This window comes from Ranitomeya imitator, chromosome 3, assembly GCF_032444005.1.
Source record: "Ranitomeya imitator isolate aRanImi1 chromosome 3, aRanImi1.pri, whole genome shotgun sequence".
In the NCBI taxonomy this organism is placed as follows: domain Eukaryota; kingdom Metazoa; phylum Chordata; class Amphibia; order Anura; family Dendrobatidae; genus Ranitomeya; species Ranitomeya imitator.
Genome location: NC_091284.1, coordinates 499,959,821 through 499,984,764, shown reverse-complemented (window position 1 = coordinate 499,984,764; position 24,944 = coordinate 499,959,821). Strand labels below are relative to the sequence as shown.

Here is a 24,944-nt window from a genome sequence, read left to right as displayed (position 1 = left end):
AGTATCATTCTCCATCATGACTTCCAAATCCAAGAAGGTAGCTGAGGAGGAAGATGTTGAATAAGACAAAAAAATGTTATATGGATTCTCGTTCAACCCATCCATAAATACCCCACACTCAGCTTCTGTCCCCGACCAAACAAAAAACACATAGTCGATAAAGCGCATCCAATAACGCACCTTATCTTTGAATACATCAAGTACATATACCACAGTGGCCTCCCACCAACCCAAAAATAGGTTGGCTAGGGCCGGGGCACATCTGGCCTCCATGGCCACGCCGGAGGTCTGAAGGTAATATGTCCTATTGAATGTAAAATAATTATGTTTGAGGACAAATTCCATCAGATCCACAATTAATGAGTCGTGCATTCTGTCAGAATGCCCCGACTGATCCAAAAAATAAAGGACTGCCCTAACCGCATCTTCGTGATCGATGTTTGAGTAGAGGGACTCTACATCACAAGTAACCAGCAACGTGTTACTAGGTAATATAATATCCCGGCACTTCTTGATGAAATATGAAGAGTCTAAAATAAAGGAAGGTAATTTCTTAACCATAGGTTGCAGAAAGTGGTCGACATAGATACAGATTTTCTCGCATAGACTGCCGATACTGGCCACAATTGGACGGCCCGGTGGCTTACAAAGATCTTTATGCACCTTGGGGAGCATGTAAAAGGTCGCAATGATTGGGTGTTCAACCCACATAAAATTAAATTCCTGGCCATTAATGATCCCCAAGTCCCGAGCCCTTTCCAAAAGGCCCCTCAACTTACTTGAAAACACCCCTGTAGGGTCTGATGGTAACTTCCGGTAAAATCGGACATTGTCCAACTGGCGATGGGCCTCCTCCAGATATAAAGTGTGGGGCCATAGGACCACATTCCCCCCCTTATCAGCCTCCTTAATTAGGAAGGCAGGATTAGATTTCAAATTAGTAATGGCACGTTTTTCTTCTACTCCAAGGTTGTTAGGCGTGCCAGAAAAGGGGCGTAGTCGGAGAATGTCTTTTTTTACCAACTCAAAAAACACCCTTATTGCCGGTACCAGTGAAAAGGGGGGAGCCACCGTTGATTTATTTTTATGGGGAAACCGGTCCTTACCACTATCGATGGAGTCCTCCTGTAATAGTTGCAGCAAATCCTGGAGTACTTGTCGGTCCGTCTGATCCAATCCATCCCTGTCGTGTGGCCTATTGTGTAGAACTTGTAAAACCAAGCGCCTACAAAATAAATACAGGTCCTTAACCAGTGTAAATTTATCCACCTTCTGTACCGGGGAGAACGTCAAGCTCCTTTGTAATACTGAAAGTTCCACCGGGGTGAGTTGATACTCAGATAAATTAATAACCTGTAACTTACCTGGTGGTTCCTGTAAACCAGGTGATGGAATGACAGCTTCCAATGATGGTCCCATTAATGGAAGAATTTGTGCCGTTTCGGCATCTTGCGACCTCCAAACCTGGTGAACCGTCGAGGTGGCTGAGCGGCACTTGCGGCCCCTTCTGGTCCTCCGTCGGGCTCGCTGTCGGCCGATGATAAAAAATCACTTCCACTACCAGATGAATGAGGACCTCCTCCACCTCCCTTGGATGGCCCAGACCCCACCCCAGGTTGTCTAGACATATGGGGAGGCCTGTCTTCGATTCCCCTGGTGCTTCCATTAGAAGGCTTGTTGAGTATCACAGTCCTTCCGATCCCGAAAGAACTTAGATCTCTTCTTCTCTCTGATATCCAGATCATATTTATCAAGGGTATCCTTGAGTCTCATCCTAAAGGGCTGGACCTGTGTTTTGTCATCAAAATTAGATAACTTGGACTCATGTAGTTATACTTTATTCGCCTGCACAATCTTTTTTCACTTTGTGATATTTGTCCTGGTTACAATGTGGATGTATTTATATTGTAGGCACCTGTCCCCTGCTCGTATAGGTGCGTGCTGGGTATAGCACGGGGATTATTTTCCCCCTGTCGTTTTTTAACCTGGTATTACTATTAATAAAGTTTTCTCTACATGTTTACCCGGACTTTATGCTGCTTCCTTTTTTTTCGTTGGTTTATGTCTATTTGAGTGCAGTGGTCCGATATGGTCCTTCTTCCGGTCCCATTTTTCTCTGGATTGAATATACCCTACTTGGCTTAAACTATGATGTTGGTGACCTCACACTGTTCCACCTTAGTGTTTTATTCAATGAAGGAGGATGCAGAGTGTGGGCAGCGTGATGACATAAGTCTCGGTCCCTAGCATCTTAGAGAAGGGCATGACAGTGATTGGCTTGCTTTCTGTGGCGTCACAGGGGCTATAAAGGGGTGTGCACGCCACCCGCCATCTTACTTCTGCCGATCGTAGCATAGGGAGAGGTTGCCGCAGCTTCATAAGAAGACGGGCTATAGTTATGGAGGGAAGATTAAGCCCCGAAACTGCTTGTGCTATAGTGATTTCCACTGTCCAACACCACCATTTGTTTGCAGGGACAGTGGAGGCTATATTTTTGTGCATCAGCTCTGTAGCTTATTAGGCTGCCTTATAAGGCTCCCTGATAGCTGCATTGCTGTTTGCACGCCGCTGTGCAAACCAACTGCTTTTTTAAAAGCAAAAATCCTGTTGCTCCTTTCTGCACAGTTATCTTGTTTATTTGTCCACACTTTTGTGTGCAGCAGTCCTTTTTATTGCTGCCATACTTGTCCTGAGATCATTTTAGGGAGATTGAAATCGTACTACAGTCCTTGTATTTTTCATATATCTTCCAGCCACATTCTGCCACTTACATTGTGTTGTTTTATGCACAGGGCCTGAGGTTTGGTTTAGTCTCCCCCCCAAAAAAGTGAGATTCAAATTATCACAAAATGGATATATTTCAGTCCTGTTAGTTTGTGGTTTATCAGTCAGCCACTTTCTGCCACTTACATTGTGTTGTTATATACACTGGGCCTAAGTTGTGGTTCAGTCTCCCCCAAAAAAGGGAAGATTCAAATTCTCACAAAGTGGATATACTTCTGTCCTGTTAGTTTGTTATATATTAGCCAGCCACTATCTGACACTTAGATTGCGTTGTTATATACACTGGGCCTAAGTTGTGGTTCAGTCTCCCCCCAAAAAAGGGGAGATTCAAATTCTCACAAAGTGGATATACTTCTGTCCTGTTAGTTTGTCGTATATCAGCCAGCCACTTTCTGCCACTTAGATTGCGTTTTTATATACACTGGGCTTAAGTTGTGGTTCAGTCTCCCCCCAAAAAAGGGGAGATTCAAATTCTCACGAAGTGGATATACTTCTGTCCTGTTAGTTTGTCGGATATCAGCCAGCCACTTTCAGCCACTTACATTGTGTTGTTTTTTGCACAGGGCCTGATTTTTTGTTCAGTCTCCCCCCAAAAAAAGGAGATTTAAAATCTCAACACGTTTATATACACCTTCTACCTTATTTTACAGTACCATATAACAATTGTTATTTTGGTTAGATTTTCCAGAAACTGAGGAAGTCAGGTGGAAGAGGCCGTGGGCGGTGGTTGCGAGCTGGTACTGATGGTGGTGGTGGTGCATCTGGTGGTAGTGGCAAAAGCACAATAGCACCTAAGGCTGGAGATGTTGAGCCAGCGTCATCATCTGGCTACAAAAGTCCTCAAAGGCTCACTTATCTGGGAGTAGGAAAACGGCTTTTAAAGCCGGAGCAGCAGGAAAAAGTTTTGGCTTTCCTTGCTGACTCAGCCTCTAGCTCTTTCGCCTCCTCTTCAGAAAGTTCCAAATATAAAAGCAGCGAGTGTTCAGTGGATGCTCCCAATCAGGACCAAGACGTTTCCTTGTGTCCTTCACCCAAACCAAAAGTGAAGGATGCATCAGGTGACACTACAGGTTACTCCATGGAGCTCTTTACACATACCGTGCTTGGGTTAGAACGGGAAATTGTTAACTGCCCATTACAAGATGAATAAGACATGGATTGCACTTATGCACAGCCACAGCTAGATTATAATGCTGTTCCATTGACTCAGATCACTACATTCCCCTCGCAGTGTACTGAGCCAGAATCTGACCCTGATGAGACTATGGTGCCCTGTCCCGAACGCTATAGCACCTTACACTGTGACACAGAGGAAGGTGCACATGACATTGAAGAGGATGTGATAGATGACCCAGTTGTTGACCCAGATTGGCAGCCATTGGGGGAAGAGGGTGCCACTTCCAGTAGCTCAGAAGCGGAGGAGGATGATCCGCAGCAACCATCTACATCGCAACAGCTGTCATCTGGCAGGCCCGTATCAGGCCAAAAACGTTTGTCAAAAACAAAAACAGTTTTAGGACAGCGTGGCCAACCGGTGAAAGTAGCACAGCGTGCAATGCCTGAAAAGGTATTCCATAGTAGGAAGAGTGCAGTGTGGCAATTTTTTAACCAAGATCCGAATAATCAGTCAGAAGTTAGCTGTAAGAAATGCTCAAAGACCTTTAGCAGAGGGAACAATCTTCAAAATTTAAATACAACGTGCATGCTTAGACATTTAAACACCATGCACTTGCAAGCCTGGACTAACTACCAAACGTCCCGTACCGTTGGTGCACCTGCTCAGAATGAAGGTAGTCAACAACTCTACATTGCTTCCCTCACAGTAAGCCCACCGGTTAGGACACCACCAGCAGCAAATGTGGAGGTATCCTATAAAGCTACTAGAAAGAGGGCACCATCAGAATATTCTAGTTAAAGTGCTCAACCCGCTGCATGTTAAACACAGACCAAATCAAACCAAAGAAAAAAGAAACATGCATATGAGCAGGGATCACAAAAATATAACAAAGTTTATTGATAACAGGTCATTACACCACATATACAAGCTTAAAAACACTTAAAAATACAGAAATAAATGTTTACCGAAGAAAAAAACACACGGGGGTACCAATCCCCCCTCCCCCCCCACACACAAAAACCACCTCCTCTAATCTTAAAGCGATATATAAGTCCAAGCAATATCCTAATGCAGCTGTCCCCTATAGTAATGTATCCGGAGAAAGATATTTATTAAAGCCCAGGGGCAGGCATAGACAAAACTAATGTGGACAGATCAGTATAAATACCGCTATGCCAGAGACTAAATAACAATAATTACAATAGATTCCTAATGGACAAGCCCATGTTCAATCATACCGCTCAGGAGGGGAAGTGAGGAAGAGGGAGCCGGTTCCCATGTGGTCAGCCCGACGCGTGTCGTCACATATGTGACTTCATCAGGGGTAACAAGGATCCATTAGGAATCTATTGTAATTATTGTTATTTAGTCTCTGGCATAGCGGTATTTATACTGATCTGTCCACATTAGTTTTGTCTATGCCTGCCCCTGGACTTTAATAAATATCTTTCTCCGGATACATTACTATAGGGGACAGCTGCATTAGGATATTGCTTGGACTTCTATATCGCTTTAAGATTAGAGGAGGTGGTTTTTGTGTGTGGGGGGGAGGGGGGATTGGTACCCCCGTGTAGTTTTTTCTTGGGTAAACATTTATTTCTGTATTTTTAAGTGTTTTTAAGCTTGTATATGTGGTGTAATGACCTGTTATCAATAAACGTTGTTATATTTTTGTGATCCCTGCTCATATGCATGTTTCTTTTTTCTTTGGTTTGATTTGAAATGTGGAGGTATCGTTGCAAGGCCAAAGCAGTCAGGGAATCACAAGGTTATTGGTAGGAAACACTGTATGTAGGCCATTATCGAGAATACCATCACCAAACCTCTCTCAATCCGCCATGTGCACCACCACCACCACCGGTAGTTCCACCATATGCACCTCTACAGTCCAGCTCACCCTACAAAAGACTCTCGATAGGATAAGAAAGTACTCATTCTCTCATCTGTGTACACAGGGTTTGAAAGCCCACTTTGCTAGACTAATCTCGTTAGAGATGATGCCCTACCAGTTGGTTGAAAGCGAAGCTTTCAAAGTCCTGATGGCCTACGCAGTACCACGCTATGACCTACCCTCCACCAGCATGTCAAAGACCGCATTGTCCATGCACTGAGGCAATCAGTCAGTAGAAAGGTGCACCTCACAACAGATGCATGGACCAGTAGGCATGGCCAGGGACGTTACGTGTCCATCACGGCACACTGGGTTAATGTGGTGGATGCAGGGTCCACAGGGGACAGCCATAATGGGACAGTTCTGCCTAGCCCACGTCTAGGAAACAGTTGGCTGTAGGCATTCGCCACCCCTCCTCCTCCTCCTCCTCCTCCAGAAGCAAAAGCTCATCCACAGAGCGCAGTCGCACGACCAATCCATCCACAGCTGCCATTGTTGCACACGAGGTGTCCCATTATCAAACAGCTAGTGGTAAGCGTCAGCAGGCTGTGTTAGAAATGAAGAGTTTGGTTGACAACAGACACACCGTGGAAGTACTGGCCAAGTACTTGCAGCAACAAACTCAGTCATGGCTGAGCAGTGTACATCTTTAGGCAGGCAAGGTAGTCAGTGATAATGGATGGAATTTTATGGCTGCCATAGCCCTTTCAGAACTTAAACACATACCTTGCCTGGCTCACACTTTAAACCTGGTGGTGCAGTGCTTCCTCAAAAATTATCCGGAGTTACCAGCACTGCTCCTGAAGGTGCGAAGACTTTGCTCGCACATCCGCCGGTCGCCGGACGCTGAACCATCAGCGATTGCTGAATCTTCCCCAGCACCGCCTAATAATCGACATTGCAACAAAGTGGAACTCCACACTGCGCATGGTTGAGAGGCTGTGTGAACAGAGGTGTGCTGTAATTAATTTGTGGGAGGATACACATACACGGGCAGGCAGTTGGATGGCAGACATGGAGTTGTCTGGTGTGCAGTGGTTGAAGCTCCAAGACCTCTACCAAGTCCTTCAGTGTTTTGAGGAATGCACACGGCTGGTGAGTGCAGATGACGTCATCAAAAGCATGAGCATCCCAATAATGCATCTGCTGATGCAAAGTTTGATGCACATTAAGAAGCTGGCGTCTGCAGCCGTGGAGGAGGGAAGTCTTGATGGCAGTCAGCCATTGTCTGCTCAGGGAACTCTCCTGGATGAGGTGGTGGATGAAGAGGAGGAGAAGGATGATGGGGATGAATATTTATGGGAGTTGGATGCTTCACAGGGGGCAATAGAAACTGGTGGCGTTGCAAGGTCAGGTACAGGGTTTTTGCGGGACACAAGTGATGTTGATTTGCAAGAAAGTGCTCCTCAACCCAGCACAAGCAGTGAATTGACACCTGGAACATTGGCCCACATGGCTGAGTATGCCTTGCGTATCCTTAAATGTGACCCCTGCATTATCAAAATGATTACCGATGAGTCGATGACGATTACTGGTTGGCCTGCCTCCTGGATTCACGATATAAAGGAAAATTACAAAATATCATGCCACATGAGAACCTTGAGCAAATATTGGCTACCAAACTAGCAACTCTTGTAGACTGTTTGGTTCAGGCTTTCCCAGCACACAGCAACGGTGATGGTTCTCACACGAGCCGTAGGGGGCAACATGGCAGAGGTGTTAGAGGTGCACAAATCCAAATTGGCGTTGGACAGAGGGGTTTTATGACCAGGTTGTGGAGTCATTTCCACTGACACGACAGGTAGTGCTGCATCGATTCAAAGTGACAGGAGACAGCATTTGTCCAGTATGGTTACGAACTACTTTTCCTTCCTTATCGATGTTCTCCCTCACAGGTCATTCCCCTTTGATTACTGGGCATCTAAGATAGACATCTGGCCTGAATTGGCAGATTATGCATTACAGGAGCTCGCTTGCCCTGCTTCTAGTGTGCTATCAGAAAGAGTCTTCAGTGCTGCTGGTTCAATACTGACCGAAAAAAAGGACACATCTGGCTCCCCAGAATGTTGATGATCTAACCTTCATTAAAATGAACCAATCATGGATTTCAAATTATTTTGCCCCACCTTCTCCTGCTGACACGTAGCTTGCCTGAAAAATGTCTTGCTTTTGGCCTCCTCTTACTGACTTCTCCAATTCCACCATTTGCAGCTGCTTAATGTCCACCATAGGCCATTTTTATACCTTCCTAAATGGGCTGACTCCCCCCACAGGGCCGTGGTCACCACTTGGCACAAGCACCCATGCGAGTGCCGTTTACCTGGACAGGTGGGTGCGCCCACTCTTGGGCGATGGCACTGGCACAGGGTCCCTCATAGTACAATGAAGTGTCTCTGATGGTGGTGGTGCACAACCATTGTCAGACACACCATCGTAATATGAGGGACCCTGTGCCAGTACCGCCACCCACGAGAGAGTGTTCCCCCCAGCTCGAAAAGTGGTCTACCACTTGCAATACTTACCTCTCCCTGCTCCACCATTGTGTAGTCTGTGCTGTTAAATCCTTCAGTGGCACTGCCAATACAAATTTGTTGAAATTATAGATGATAGTTAAAATTTATAGGGGCCCTAGCCTCCATTTTGACCAGTTAATACTTTGCGCCTACTACCACTGTCTGCTACTCAGCAGAGGAGCCCACCCCAGTACCTAGCTATGCTGCCTGTTTAGTCCTGTTACCAATTTTGAACTGCATTTAGCCTACTTTTTTATTGTGGGCCTTCAAGCTGTGTCTGCGTCACTCATTACAGTTGTGCTCCACTGAACAAAGCAATGCCGCCTGTTTAGTCCTGTTACCAATTTTGAACTGCATTTAGCCTACTTTTTTATTGTCGGCCTACAAACTGTGTCTGCGCCACTCATTACAGTTTTCCTCCGCTGAACAAAGCAATACCGCCTGTTTATTCCTGTTACCAATTTTGAACTGCATTTAGCCTACTTTTTTATTGTGGGCCTGCAAACTGTGTCTGCGCCACTCATTACAGTTGTCCTCCACTGAACAAAGCTATTCCGCCTGTTTAGTCCTGTTACCAATTTTGAACTACATTTAGCCTACTTTTTTTTATTTTGGGCCTACTAACTGTGTCTGCGCCACTCATTACAGTTGTCCTCCACTGAACAAAGCTATGCCGTCTGTTTAGTCCTGTTAACAATTTTGAACAGCATTTAGCCTACTTTTTTAGTTGGGCCTACTAACTGTGTTTGCACCATTCATTACAGTTGTCCTCCACTGAACAAAGCTAGGCCGCCTGTTTAGTCCTGTTAACAATTTTGAACTGCATTTAGCCTACTTTTGTATTTGGGCCTACTAACTGTGTCTGCACCACTCATTACAGTTGTCCTCCACTGAACAAAGCTATGCCGCCTGTTCAGTCCTGTTACCAATTTTGAACTGCATTTAGCCTACTTTTTTTATTTTGGGCCTACTAACTGTGTCTGCGTCACTCATTACAGTTGTCCTCCACTGATCAAAGCTATGCCGCCTGTTTAGTCCTGTTACCAATTTTGAACAGCATTTAGCCTACTTTTTTAGTTGGGCCTACTAACTGTGTTTGCACCACTCATTACAATTGTCCTCCACTGAACAAAGCTAGTCCGCCTGTTTAGTCCTGTTACCAATTTTGAACTGTATTTAGCCTACTTTTGTATTTGTGCCTACTGTGTCTGCGCCACTCATTACAGTTGTCCTCCACTGAACAAAGCTAGGCCGCCTGTTTAGTCATGTTACCAATTTTGAACTGCATTTAGCCTACTTTTTTATTTTGGGCCTACTAACTGTGTCTGCGCCACTCATTACAGTTGTACTCCACTGAACAAAGCTAGGCCACCTGTTTAGTCCTGTTACCAATTTTGAACTGCATTTAGCCTACTTTTTTTATTTTGGGCCTCATAATTTTGTCTGCGCCACTCTTTACAGTTTTCCTCCACTGAACAAAGCAATGCTGCCTGTTTAGTCCTGTTAACAATTTTGAACTGCTTTTAGCCTACTTTTTTATTTTGGGCCTACTAACTGTGTCTGCGCCACTCATTACAGTTGTCCTCCACTGAACAAAGCTATGCCGCCTGTTTAGTCCTGTTACCAATTTTGAACTGCATTTAGCCTACTTTATTATTTGGGCCTATATCTGTGTTTCCACCTCATCCTGTCCATTGCCCAGCCACTGCTAGATGAGTCTGCTGGTACATTGACCAAGACCACTACATTCCCCTTGCACTCTACACAGCCAGAATATGACCCTGCTGAAAATCAGGTTCCGCTTCCCGCATACTATACCACCTTACACGGGGACAAAGAGGAAGGTGCAGATGAAAGTGCAGGTTCCTTCATCAGGTGGGGGGGCATACTCATTGGCGACGTTACTGACACAGGGCCCCTCATAGTATGCAAAAGTGTCTCTGGCAGTGGGAGGCGCCACCCGCTGTCTAACACACCGCCGTACTATGAGGGACCCTGTGCCAGTGCCAAGTGCCAACAAGTGGGCCCCCTGCTTGCTCAGGATCACAGCACTTGCAAAATTGAAATACTTACCTCTCCCTGCTCTACCGCCGTGACGTATTCCGCATTTCCTGGGCGCACGAAAATCTTGTGCCAGCCCTACCCCCCACAACTTTAGCCAAATGACCCCCTGTTTTCAATGCCTAACTATTATTATAAAGTAAATTAAGATTGACAAGCTTAAGAAATAAGAATTGATGTTTTTGACATGAAAATGGACACTGTAGGTGTTTTCCTGTCCTCCACTCACTGCCAACTTTGATTCCCCATTGACTTGCATTGGGTTTCGTGTTTTGGTCGGCCCCCGACTTTTCGCAATAATCGGCCGATTTCATCCAACCCGACTTTTGACAAAGTCGGGTTTCGCGAAACCCGACTCGATCCTAAAAAAGTAAAAGTCGCTCAACTCTACTTATAGTCATTTGAAAACAGAAGTAAAAAGATGAGTCTCTTTAAGTAATGAAAATTTGAACCATGAAACAATATCGCAAATTACTGCCTGATTTAGCATTACAATAGAATATTAAAAGAAGGCAACCTTTTCATACTGGAATGTTACATTCTAAAGCAATGATTAAAAACTGTGGAGTGAAACGTATTGCGGCTTAGCGTTAACTTTGAGTGGATAAAACCTGTTAAAACAATGGCGATAAAAATAAGATGCAGGAAGTAACAGAACTGCTCAGCTATGTAATAGTCATTTCATTTCTTACTGTAACAATGTTTAGCCAAAAAATATCAGCAATGAAAAGCATGACTGTTCTTGATGGGGATAAGAATCTCAGTGAGTGGTTCAAATCCCATTATCCTTGCACAAAAGCAGTGAATTCTGAAACCATGAATTCAAATTCTCCTGGGGGAAGATTTTTTTTTATTCTTTAAGGAAAACTAAAGCTTATGAGTTCTGTTTGGAAGAGTAAGAGGAAGTTTAATGATGCAATAACTGAAAGGAGAGAAGGTCTCAGCTCCACTGATTCAGGATTGAATAATTTTATGGCAAATAGCATGCTGCGGATGTTCAAATCCCTATTATTTTTGTACCTGAGCATCTGCAACCTTTTTCACATCACTGCCAGTCAGTCATAAGCCTCCAGCATCTTTCCATGCGACTAACATATAAAACATCTAAAAATTAGCAATTGTGTAGCCATTAATAGTAAAGATGAGTGAATGTACCCAATGGAATTGAATTGTACTCGAATATAAAAAAAAAATCTGTTTTCACCAAAATGCAGATATTTTGCAATTTGCGCGAACTCAGCAAAATGTCAGCTGCTAGTGGCCATTTTTCTAAAACATGAAGAGCCATTAAAAGAGTTATAAAAAAAAATATACTAACTTTTGTGCTCAACTCTCTGACCTGTCTTTTCCTCAAGTTAATCAGCATCTTTGTTGAATTGCAAGTGCTGAAGTACCTTGGACTCATGCTATGGATTTCCACCTCTTTTGAGGCTCAGGGTGATTTTGTGCATGCACGCACACAGTCACAGGCTAACATTGTGATGTCTTGACGTCATGACTTTTACACACTTGAGTAGAACCTTTCCAGACCTCATCAGAGCTGGAAGTTTCATCCTAGTGAGAGGAGGCCTGAAGATTCTGTGCTCAGTAGTGGTGAAAAGAAGATGTAGCAAGGACTTGACAGATGATGTTGAGGAGTTAAGGGGACAGAGTTGAGCAATAAGGTGATATAAGTTTTTTATTTTTTATATCATGCAATAATTATATTTTGGAGTTTGAAAAAAACAAAGAGCATAATAGGGACATAAATTATCATGGAAAATAACTTCTCTGTGAACTAAATTTCCTGGTACAATCAGTTTGAACAGGTAAATTCCAATTTTTCCCAATCCGTTCATGTATAATCAATAGGAATCGAACTATCACATAAGTCTTTATTTTTCAGCATTTTATCATGCAATAGAATGATGCTTCACTATTAAGAAAAAGAACACAGATTTATTTTATCTTCATATAGATATTTGAAAGATATCAATGTAAATAGGTTTTGCTGTGAATGTGATGTGCTAAAAGACTTTCCCTATTATGATTGACTACTAGGAATAGCTCTGGTCACAGGTCAGCAGAATACAGAAAAGTCTAGAGCATGTACTTCTGAACTTTAAAAAAAAGCCTGAATAGATAACCTCCCTCTCTAATGTCTCTTAAAGCCTTAAAGGGGTTGTCTGGTCTAAAACTACAAGTATAATGACTGCAAACTAATGAATCCTCACAACAACCCCCATTACCCAAAGACTCCAGTTCAAATCCCTAACCATGGCATACACAGTCATCCACAACCTGTCTCCTCCATATACATCTGTGACCTAGTCTCCTGGTGCTTACCTTCACTCAATCTTTGATCCTCACAAGACGTTCTTCTATATTCCCCTCTTAACTCCTCTTCCCACAATCGCATTAAAGATTTCTCCCCCACATCCCTCACACTCTGGAACTCTCTACCCCAATATATCAGACTCTCGCCTACTATGGAAACCTTCAAAAAGAACCTGAAGACCTACCTCTTCGGCCAAGCCTATAACCTGCAGTAACCACCGATAGACCAAACCGCTGCACAACCATCTCTACCCTCGCCTACTGAATTTCACCCATCCCTTGTAGATTGTGAGCCCTCGCGGGCAGGGTCCTCTTTCCTCATGTACCAGTCGTGACTTGTATTGATTAAGATCATTGTACTTGTTTTTTATTATGTATACCCCTCCTCACATGTAAAGCGCTATGGAATAAATTACGCTATAATAATAAATAATCATAATAATCATCTGCACTGCTCGCTGTGACAATTATCCAATGCCAGCAGAGGAAGAGGTGTGACCGCAAATATGCCTTGCCTAGTGAACTGAGCAAGGTCAGATACAGTCTAGTTAGAATGTGGCTGGAAGCCTGTTTGTTAGGGAATCCTGACATGTAGAGGACGTGATTGTAGATTTTGTGTCCCCGCAGCTGCATGATTTGCGGCTGCTTGACAGCCTGAACACATGCAGGGATTGCCTGTTTGTTAGGGAATCCTGACATGTATTCAGGCTGTCTAGCAGCCGCAAATCACACAGCTGCAGGGACACATACATAATCTATGAGCACACCCAAAATAATCGGAGAACATCCGAGCATGCTCGGAAAACCCGATTAACGAGCACACTCGCTCAGCACTAGCAGTCACATGACCGCTTGTTGCCATCACCGGCATTGGAGGTTCCTCACAGCGAGCAGTGCACATCATGTGAGGATTTACAAGTCTACATGAACATAGTGTGACTACAGATTTCTAATTTTATATTGAACAACCCCTTAAATAAATAGACATGAAAAAGGCTGGAAGTGACAAAATAATATTAACCCTTTCACTATGAGCGATATATTTTTTTTGTTTTGTTTTTTTCCTCGCCTTCCTCCAAGAGCCATAACTTTTTTATTTTTCTAGCCAAATGAGGGCTAGTTTTTTGCAGGGCAAGTTATACTTTTAAATGATACCATTCACTTTACCATATAATGTATTGGAGACTAGAAACACATTCCAAATGTGTTGAAATTGCAAAAAGAAGTGCAATTCTACAATAGTTTTTTGCGTATTTTAGTTACTATGTGCACTATACAGTGAAAATGACCGGGCAATATGATTTCCTAGGTCATTATGATTACACACATACCAAACATGTATAGTTTTCTTACTTTTTTAATTTAGGAAATGAAAAAAATCGAAAATTTGTAAAAGGAATAATTTTGCTTTTGTTGCCATTTTCCAAGAGCCGTAATGTTTTCATTTTTCGGGATATAGAGCTGTGTGAGGGCTTGCGTAAGGTCAGAATGCCAAGCATTATACCACTAGTAATAATTTCCTCATGGGCTATGGTGGAGCTATTAAAATTGTTAAACCAGAAAACAAACACTTGAAGGGTTTAGTGTACCTCAAAATATACTTCAAAGAGCGATATTTTGTACAAGGCTGCAGTATCAGGCAAAACGTATGGATTCAAGTGCAGCTGTTTAAAAACAAAAACTTTCTCAGACAAGCCTTTTCAGTTATTTGACTTGAATTTATTAGCTATCTGCTATTTCATTTCTTCTGTGTTATTGTATGAATATTTTAGCATTTTATTTTACACGAAAGTATTCATAGAACATCAGAGTTTTTTGTATATTCAGTATAATTTTCTGCAACTGATGGAGGAAAAATAAGACAATATTTTGTTATTTTGATGGTGTTTAAATGTTAATAGCGCAGTTGATATTTACCGTGAAGTTCCAGACAATATCGCTAAAAAAACCTTTAATTATTTATCTACAATGTGCTTTCTGATGACTGACTGTGACATTTTCAATCTTTTCCACCAAACTTTTATGAATAATAAAGGAACATTTTACAAGCAAACAGTGTAAAAATTCCACTGAAACTTCCAAGGAAAGGTTTAAAAATGAAAATTACAAGTATGAGATTATTGCAAATGCTGATAGTATAAAATATACTGCGTGAGGTGTTTTTTCATCGTAATTCCATCCACATTTCTTCTAATATATATCCCATGTTAATATAGTTTCCTTATATGAATTATGTCAGTTTTTTACAAATGCAGTATTCAATTTTTTTAATCATTTTTGAAGATGTAAAATGATAAATGCGGCCTGTACATGGTGATTAAAGAAGTTTTAAATGATCTTAACTATTTTTTGAGGGGCCCAGACTGCTTAAAAAAAAGACGTGGCTCCCATCCCAAGCTGCAAATGGATAGAATTGCTCACTCAATCAATTACTGGCTGAGTAGGGTGACTGCTCAGGCTACTGACTGGCAAACGTGTCATTTTTGGTCAAGAATGGGGGCATGGGAACCTAGAAGACAAGTCAGCGAAGATTAAATACATTTCTGCACAGAAGTTCTGGGGAATTGTTGTGGATGAGTATTATTTATTTTATTTTTAAAGCAGTCTGAGCCTTTAAAGGGAATCTGTTACCACATCTGACCTATCCAAACTATTAATATGGACATACAGGTTATAGACTGATGAAAAAAGTCATTTCTGTATGTCTCATATCAGATGCCTTGTTGGTGATAAATCATTGCTAATCTGCTTATGTAAGTGACCTCTTCCAGGCAATGGGGAAGACGCTGCCCAGAAGATAACGCTGCTTTTGCACTTCATCTACATATATGTCACCTCTCATCAGCGTCACTCTGTCACAGTGACGTTGTCGATTGAGAGGAAATCTTGCATGTGCACAGTACTGGTTTCTTATTTCCTGCACAGTCTTCTATTCTCAAACAGGCACAGGCATCAAGTTTCTTCTGTGCAGGTACCGTGTTTTCCAGCAAGTGTGTCTAAGCATGCTGGGAACACTTGGAACGGCTCCGGAGTATTCAGCTCTGAGGATAGCTAGCAATGCCTGATGTACTTGTTTGGCTTCAGCATGTGTTTTCCTGATTGTCTCCTCCTGTGATTTCTTGATTTCACACCATACTTAAACTTGGCCTTGTACTTACTTCCTTGTGAGAATATTGAGCTCCCAGCTTTTAGCCTAGTGCTCTCATCTGCTGTGCCTCTATAGTGAACTGCTGTTTCCGTTTGTCAACCTTCCCATAGACTACATTACCTGCTGCTCTGATACACTGCTATTTCCTGTGTACCGACCTCTAGTGTCTCTTTTACTACGTTAAGTGCTGCTCCACTATACTACCTTTTCCTGTGTACCGATATCGGCCGTCCAACATACTACACTACCAGCCTGTGCTATTCCTGGTGGTTGCAATAATAAGACTTCAAACTAGACTAAAATCAATACAGTGACATTCTCCTGTTACTTAATTTCATGGTAATTATTATTATTAATAATAATAATAATAATAATAATAATAATAAAGAAATACTGATGACATTCAGATTCATAAAAGGTTTGTATTGCAAATTCATATTACAAAAGTTTTCCAATAAACTATCAGATTTTTTTCTATGGGAAATAGGATTAGGTGAAAAGTGGAGCAATTACCAATAGCAACCAGTTGGGAAATAAACTCTGTAACTTCATTAATATAACTGTCTCATTTTTTCTTGCACTAGTTTTTATTTTTTATGTACTATGTTGTGGGGAGGAGGAAGAATAGGAAACAGCTATGGAAAAAGAGTGATACTGCTGCTCCTAGAAAGTTTCCTTTAATCGAATCCCAGTGGTGTATTCACAGCAACATTGCTGAGTAGTGCTTCATAAGGCCCTTCATGAAGATTCTGCAGCTGAGTGTGTTAGAGAACAATAGAGATGTAGGGGTTCATTTTCTCAGCATGCAGTGCATAGAAGATATCATAGCAGCTACTTTCCATTCATTTTTGCTATATAAAGCATAAATCAGGAATTCCGCAATTTACAAGTAAAATAATTGTCAAAACTAGTGTTGTACCACCTATACAATTTAATTAGGAAGTATATTGTGTTGACAGTTACATACTGATACTGTGAACATTTTGGTAATCTCCTGCCCTTACTTCAGCGCCTGCTCCCTGTCGCTGCTCCTAGTGATTGTTTTCAAGCTGCTGCGGTGAGATCATGACTAGAGCACATGTGGCCACTGTACCAAACCACTGAGCTCAGCGGCTTATGCCATCTACATTGACAAAACTGCTGAGCCCAGTGATTGGCTGCAGCAGTCACTTGTGCCATAATTGTAACATTACCGATACATTCACAAGGAGTGGTTGCAGAGAGCAAGTGATGAAGCACGGACAATGTCAATTTTTTTTATTGTTTTTTCGTTTGCTGTGATTTCTGAACATTTTTCTGGTAATGTAGCACTATTATGACTCATTTTGGGTGTTTTGTTTTTTCTACGGGGGAAGAGTTGTTATTTCTATTAATCAATTTTAGGTTACCTGTAAAATAGTGTTTTGTTTTTTTTTAGAGAAAATGAAAGTTCAATATCAATTCTGCATTTTTAAAATATATTAAATATACATTGAATATTAAATTATGCTTGTATATACTTGTTTATATAGACTAGAAGAAGAAAAGAGAAAGTTATATGGACTACAAGAAGACTTAATTACATTTCGAACTTGGTTAGAAGATGCAGAGGAAATTGCTAATACACCAGCAGAACAAGGGAATGATCTTCAGTTAAATGAACTGTTGGAGAAAGTAAAGGTATCGTAATTTATTTGAAACGCTTGATTATAATTGTTGAATCTCCTCATTTGAATCTTTTATGTAAATATTATAGGAAGATACATTTAGTTGAAGGGCAGTATTGTTACCTTGCTGCAACTGCTAAAATACACATATACAGTGGGAAAAATAAGTACTTGATCGTAGGTACACTTCAACTGTGAGCGACAGTCTTAAAAAAAAAATCCAGAAAATCACATTGTATGATTTTCTATGATTAATTTGCATTTTGTAGCATTAAATAAGCATTTGATACAATAGGAAAACAGAACTTAATATATGGTAGAGAAACCTTTGTTTGACATTACAGAGGTCAGACATTTCCTGTAGTTTTTGACCCTGTTTGCACACACTGCAGCAGGGATTTTGGCCCATACAGATCCGAACACGATGACTGAATAGGTTAAATTTTGGTATCATCTGACCACATAACCTTCTCCTATGCCTCCTGTGCATCATCCAGATGGTCATTGGCGAACTTCAAACGGGCTTGGACATGTGTTGTTGTGAGCAGGGGGACCTTCCGCTCTCTGCAGGATTTTAATCCATGACAGCGTACTGTGTTACTAACTGTAAGATTTGAAACTGTGGTCCCAGCTCTCTTCAGGTCATTGACCAGGTCCTCCTGTGTATCTCTGGACTGATTCCTGACCTTTTTTAAGAATCATCCTTTCCCTACAAGGCAAGGATCTTCATACCAACCTATGAAAACAAGGGCACGCAAAAGTCTCATAAAATATAAAATTTTATTAAGTACACTTAAATCCAAAAAACATAGATATATAAGAACAGAATGTTCCTAAAAGTGGGGCCAGTTACATGCATACAATATGAAATGTAAAATTAAGAGACAAGTTTTTAATAGGCCAAAAGACCTCTTAAACATAATACCCCAAATAAAAAAGCAAATGTCATAACTAAAACTAAATAATTTAGTGAGCAAATGTGAAAAGTCAATACTTACAAACAAGATGGTATTCTAATGGAGGGGGTAAAGTACATTTGTCCTGGTCCACCAGCCCCATGGCTTGACCATGGTGGAGAGGTAGGAGTGTGATTGGTTTAGTGTGTGGACAGGTGTCTTTTATACAGGTAACGAGTTCAAACAGGTGCAATTAATACAGGTAATGAGTGCAGAGTAGAAGGGCTTCTTAAAGAAAAACTAACAGATCTGTTAGAGCAAGAATTTTTATAGGGGCTTAGTCCTTAAGATTTAGTTTAATCTGTCGTGAGGGGGGATGACAGACAAACTTGAGTATATATCAACCTTATAAATAGGCGTAGGATTAAAAAAATACCCAGGCATCAGCAATTTAAAAACCAAGTTCTGGAGTCCGATGGGCCCTGGTGCAAGATTTGGACCCCATGCCCCCATCCTGGTATAGATAGATATACGTTCTCTATTCTGGAATATATGTCCCTCATCCTGGTGTAAATAATATATATATATATATATATATATATATATATATATATGTCCTCCATCCTAATATATATTCCCCTTCTTGCCCCAATCCTGGTATATATATATATATACCCCGTCCTAATATATATGTCCCTTATCCTGGGCCCCATCCTGGTATATGTATGCCCATCTCGGTATCTATCTCCCATCCTGGTAAAAATATCCCCCATCCTGGTATGATGTTCCCCATCCAGGTATATATATATATATATATATATATATATGGCTTATATATATATACATATATATATATTTTTATATATATATGTATATATATAAGCTATTGAACCCGTTCCACGCCCGGGTGGCGAGCATTTATATTGGTATATGGTCTCCATCCTGGTATGTGCTGCTCCCATCTTGCTCCCCCATCCTGTCATGTGCTGCTCCATCCTGCGTCCCCATCCTGTCATGTGCTGCTCCATCCTGCGTCCCCATTTTGTCATATGCTGCTCCATCCTGCGTCCCCATCCTGTCATGTGCTGTTCCAACCTGCGTCTTCATCCCGTCATGTGCTCCCATCCTGCACCCCCGTCTTGTCATGTGCTGCTCCCATCCTGCTCCCATCCTGTCATGTGGTGCTCCCATCATTCGCAACCATTCTGTCATGTGCTGTTCCCATCCTGCGCAACCATTCTGTGATGTGCTGCTCCCATCCTGTGCCCCCATTCTGTTGTAATGTGCTGCTCCCATTCTGCCTGTTCCTGTTTCCATTTTGCCATATGTTGCTCCCATCTTTCTCTCTCCAGCTGTACTGCCCGAGTCTGGCTGTGCTGAGTGGGACTGTGCTGAGTGGGACTGTGCTGAACGCGGCTATACTGCCTGAGCGCGGCTATACTGAGAGTGGTTGTACTGCCTGAGTGCGGCTATACTGAGTGCAGCTGTACTGCCTGAGTGCGGCTATACTGAGTGCGGCCGTACTGCCTGAGTGCGGCCATACTGAGCGCGGCCGTACTGCCTGAGTGCAGCTGAGTGTAGCTGTACTGCCTGAATTGGGCTATCCTGACCGTGGCTGTACTGCATGAGTTCGACTATACTGAGCGTGGCCGTACTGCCTGAGTGCGGCTGAGTGTGGCTGTACTGTCTGAGTGCGGCTATACTGAGCGTGGCCGTACTGCGTGAGTGCGGCTGAGTGTGGCTCTACTGCGCGAGTGCGGCTGAGTGTGGCTGTAATGCGTGAGTGTGTGTTATGAAAGGTAATTCAGTACCACAATGGACATAGAGGTCAGCGCACATACAGTGACCTGGCAATAACCCAAAAAACAAGAACGAGCTCTGAGATGTGGGAACTCTGTTGACCGCAATCCCTAATCCTCTCCAACCACACTAAAGGCAGCCGTGGATTGCGCCTAACGCTGCCTATGCAACTCGGCATGGCCTGAGAAACTAGCTAGCCTGAAGATAGAAAATAAGCCTACCTTGCCTCAGAGAAATACCCCAAAGGAAAAGGCAGCCCCCACATATAATGACTGTGAGTTAAGATGAAAAGACAAACGTAGAGATGAAATAGATTTAGCAAAATGAGGCCCAACTTTCTGAACAGAGCGAGGATAGGAAAAGGTCAACACAAAACCCTACAAAAACCACGCAAAGGGGGCAAAAAGACCCTCCGTACCGAACTAACGGCACGGAGGTACACCCTCTGCGTCCCAGAGCTTCCAGCAAGCAGAAAAAAACAAATTGACAAGCTGGACAGAAAAAAACAGCAAACAAATAGCAAAGAGGAACTTAGCTATGCAGAGCAGCAGGACACAGGAACGATCCAGGAGGAAACAGGTCCAATACTAGAACATTGACTGGAAGCCAGGATCAAAGCACTAGGTGGAGTTAAATAGAGCAGCACCTAACGACTTCACCACATCACCTGAGGAAGGAAACTCAGAAGCCGCAGTACCACTTTCCTCCACCAACGGAAGCTCACAGAGAGAACCAGCCGAAGTACCACTTGTGACCACAGGAGGGAGCTCTGCCACAGAATTCACAACAAGTGTGGCTCTACTGCGTGAGTGCAGCTGAGTGTGGCTCTACTGCGCAAGTGCGGCTGAGTGTGGCTCTACTGCGCGAGTGCGGCTGAGTGTGGCTGTACTGCGTGAGTGTGACTGAGTGTGGCTGTACTGCACGAGTGTGGCTGAGTGTGGCTGCACTGTGCGAGTGCAGCTGAGTGTGGCTGCACTGCCTGAGTGCGGCTGTACTGCGTGAGTTTGGCTGAGTGTGGCTGTACTGCGTGAGTGCGGCTGTACTGAGCGAGTGCAGCTGTACTGTGTGAGTGCGGCTGCGCGTGGCTGTACTGCGTGAGTGCGGCTGAGTGTGGCTGTACTGCGTGAGTGTGGCTGTACTGCGTGAGTGTGGCTGTACTGCGTGAGTGGCTGTACTGCATGAGTGTGGCTGTACTGCGTGAGTCTGGCTGTACTGTGTGAGTGCGGCTGAGTGTGGCTGTACTGTGAGAATGTGGCTGAGTGTGGCTGTACTGTGTGTGTGTGGCTGTACTGTGTGAGTGTGGCTGTACTGTGTGAGTGTGGCTGTACTGTGTGAGTGTGGCTGATTGTGGCTGTGCTGTGTGAGTGTGGCTGTACTGTGTGAGTGCGGCTGAGTGTGGCTGAACTGTGTGAGTGTGACTGAGTGTGGCTGTACTGCGTGAGTGCGGCTGAGTGTGGCTGTACTGCGTGAGTGCGACTAAGTGGCTGTACTGTGTCAGTGCGGCTGAGTGTGGCTGTGCTGGGTGAGTGCGGCTGAGTGTGGCTCTACTGCTTGAGTGCGGCTGAGTGTGGCTCTACTGTGCTAATGTGGCTCTACTGTGCGAGTGTGGCTCTAATGTGTGAGTGTGGCTGTACTGTGTGAGTGTGGCAGAGTGTGGCTGTACTGCGTGAGTGCGGCTGAGTGTGGCTGTACTGCGTGAGTGCGGCTGAGTGTGGCTGTGCTGGGTGAGTGCGGCTGAGTGTGGCTCTACTGCTTGAGTGCGGCTGAGTGTGGCTCTACTGTGTGAGTGTGGCTGAGTGTGGCTGTACTGTGTAAGTGTGGCTGAGTGTGGCTGTACTGTGTGATTGTGGCTGTACTGTGTGAGTGCGGCTGAGTGTGGCTGTACTGTGTGTGTGGCTGTACTGTGTGAGTGTGGCTGTACTTACTGCCTGAGTGCGGCGCTGGCTATAATGGATACAGTACCCCTGCAGCCTGCACAGCGAGGGCTGACTCCACCCACTCGCGTCACTGGTCACATGCTGGTGACATCATCAAAGGTCCTGGAGCTCCGCTGGGCTCTACATCTACCCTGACCGAAGCTGCAGAGCACGGAGCCCCCATGGCCACTATATTATGGGGGATACACGGGTGTGTGGAGCCCCTATGTCCGGTATATTGGGGGGGATAAGTAAGTTCAGCTGCGTCACTCTGGTCCAGACTGCGCAGGCACGGTGCGTCGCGCTTGCGCAGTCTATAAAGGCTTCGGACAGAGTGACGCTCCCACCGTTATATTATAGATATATATCTCCTTTATCCTGGTATGTATGTTCTCCATGCAGATATATTTCCTTCATTCTGGGCCCCATACTGGCATATATGTGCCTTATCCTGAGCTCATCCTTGTATTTATCACCCATTCTGGCATATGTCCCACTTTCTGCCGCTGTTCCTTAATGCATAGAAAAAAATTAATTATTCTGCTCACCTTCCCTCCGCTTTCCTGCCGCACGACGTCCTCTTCTGAAGCCGGCAGCTGACTTCAGTGTGCAAGCTATGGGAATGCATGATGTTACTGCCATATACCACCAGTGACTTGCATGCCAATGTCAGCTGCTGGACTCTGATTGGCCAGCAGCATGTATTGCATATATTGCTCTGAATGGATCCGAGAATGTATATTCCATTGAAGTTTGCACAGGTCTTGACGTGCACTTCAACCTGTGCAACCACAGTCATTATGTCCCTGGCTCAACGGTATTCCCATCCAAAACCAAAGAAATGCAGCGATGGATGCCACAGCAAAGCAATCAGTTTTCTACTCAGTCTTGTCTCTGATGGAGGTATTAGTCGAAAACTGTATCACTACAAGCATACCTAAGTGCAAAAATCAGATTACAAAATTATTATAAGACTAGATTGTGGCCCGATTCTAACACATCGGGTATTGTAGAATATGCATGTCCCTGTAGTATATGGACAATGATGATTCCAGAATTCGCTGCAGACTGTGCCCGTCGCTGATTGGTCGAGGCAACCTTTATGACATCATCGTCACCATGGCAACCATTATGACATCTACGTCGATACTGTGCCCGTCGCTGAATCAGAAACGTGAGATGTCTACGTCCTTTATGACATCATCGTCGCTGTGCCCGTTGCTGGGAGAGACGCGGGATTTCTACGACGATGCTGTGCCTGCCTCGACCAATCAGAGAGCCGGGATTTCCAGGACAGACAGACAGACAGACAGACAGACGGAAAAACCCTTAGACAATTATATATATAGATATGTGACGGATCGTGCAGGGGAAGGGGTGTGTCAATTTCACTGGCCTCTGGGGAGGGGAAAGAATGACCCAGCAGGGATCAGCTCTCTGGTGCCACCTCTTACCCCAGGTCAGTAAGGGAACTGCATGGAAGGCAAATAGTCGGCGGAGAGGCTTCCATGATAGGTACGAGTTATTGAGGTGCTCCAGGGAGGGGAGATATATATCACCAGTCTAGGCTGGGGATATATATATATATATATATATTTATATATATATATATATATATATATATATATATATATATATATATATATATATATAAATAAATACAGTACAAACCAAAAGTTTGGACAGCCCTTCTCATTTAAAGATTTTTCTGTATTTTCATGACTATGGAAATTGTACATTCACACTGAAGGCATGAAAACTATGAATTAGCACATGTTAAATTATATACTTAACCCTGCTGTTCTGTTGGTCAAAAATGACCGACTTTGAACTTTAATATTCTTTAAAATATTCAAGATGCGGCTCTGAAACCCGTGGCCGACCGACCCATCCTCATTTAAGTCAATCAACCACAAGTTTCAGAACCGCATCTTGAACACCCCAAAAAATACCAAAGTTCAAAATAGGTCTCCCCAGACCGAACAGAACAGCAGGGTTAACAAAAAAGTGTGAAACAACTGAAATTATGTTTTACATTCTAGGTTCTTCAAAGTAGCCACGTTTTGCTTTGATGACTGCTTTGCACACTCTTGGCATTCTCTTGATGAGCTTCAAGAGGCAATCACCGGTAATTAGTGTTGAGCGATACCGTCCGATACTTGAAAGTATCGGTATCGGATAGTATCGGCCAATACCCGAAAAGTATCGGATATCGCCGATACCGATATCCGATACCAATACAAGTCAATGGGACACCAAGTATCGGAAGGTATCCTGATTGTTCTCAGGGTCTGAAGGAGAGGAAACTCTCCTTCAGGCCCTGGGATCCATATTAATGTGTAAAATAAAGAATTAAAACAAAAAATATTGATATGCTCACCTCTCCGGAGGCCCCTGGACATCACCGCTGGTAACCGGCAGCCTTCTTTGCTTAAAATGAGCGCGTTTAGGACCTGAGAATGACGTCGCGGCTTCTGATTGGTCGCCTGCCGCTCATGTGACTGCCACGCGACCAATCAGAAGCCGCGACGTCATTCTCAGGTCCTAAATTCCTAGAATGAGGAGTTTAGGGCCTGAGAATGACGTCGCGGCTTCTGATTGGTCGCGTGGCGGTCACATGAGCGGCACGCGACCAATCAGAAGCCGTGACATCATGGAAGTCCCTAAACGCGCTCATTTTAAACAAAGAAGGCTGCCGGTTACCAGCGGTGATGTTCAAGGGCCTCCGGAGAGGTAAGTATATCAATATTTTTTATTTTAATTCTTCATTTTACACCTTAATATGGATCCGATACCGATTGCCGATATCACAAAAATATCGGAACTCGGTATCGGAATTCCGATACCGCAAGTATC

General features: G+C 43.4%; 1 protein-coding gene across 2 annotated transcripts in view; it reads left to right on the top strand.

Moving 5' to 3' along the window:
- DMD (dystrophin) overlaps window positions 1-24,944 on the top strand; it is a 4,179,683-nt gene that overhangs the window by 2,565,487 nt on the left and 1,589,252 nt on the right. For both annotated transcript variants that reach the window (XM_069757653.1, XM_069757654.1), the window contains one exon: window positions 17,342-17,489. In XM_069757653.1, the coding sequence (XP_069613754.1) occupies window positions 17,342-17,489 (148 nt within the window). The remainder of the gene's footprint in view (window positions 1-17,341; window positions 17,490-24,944) is intronic.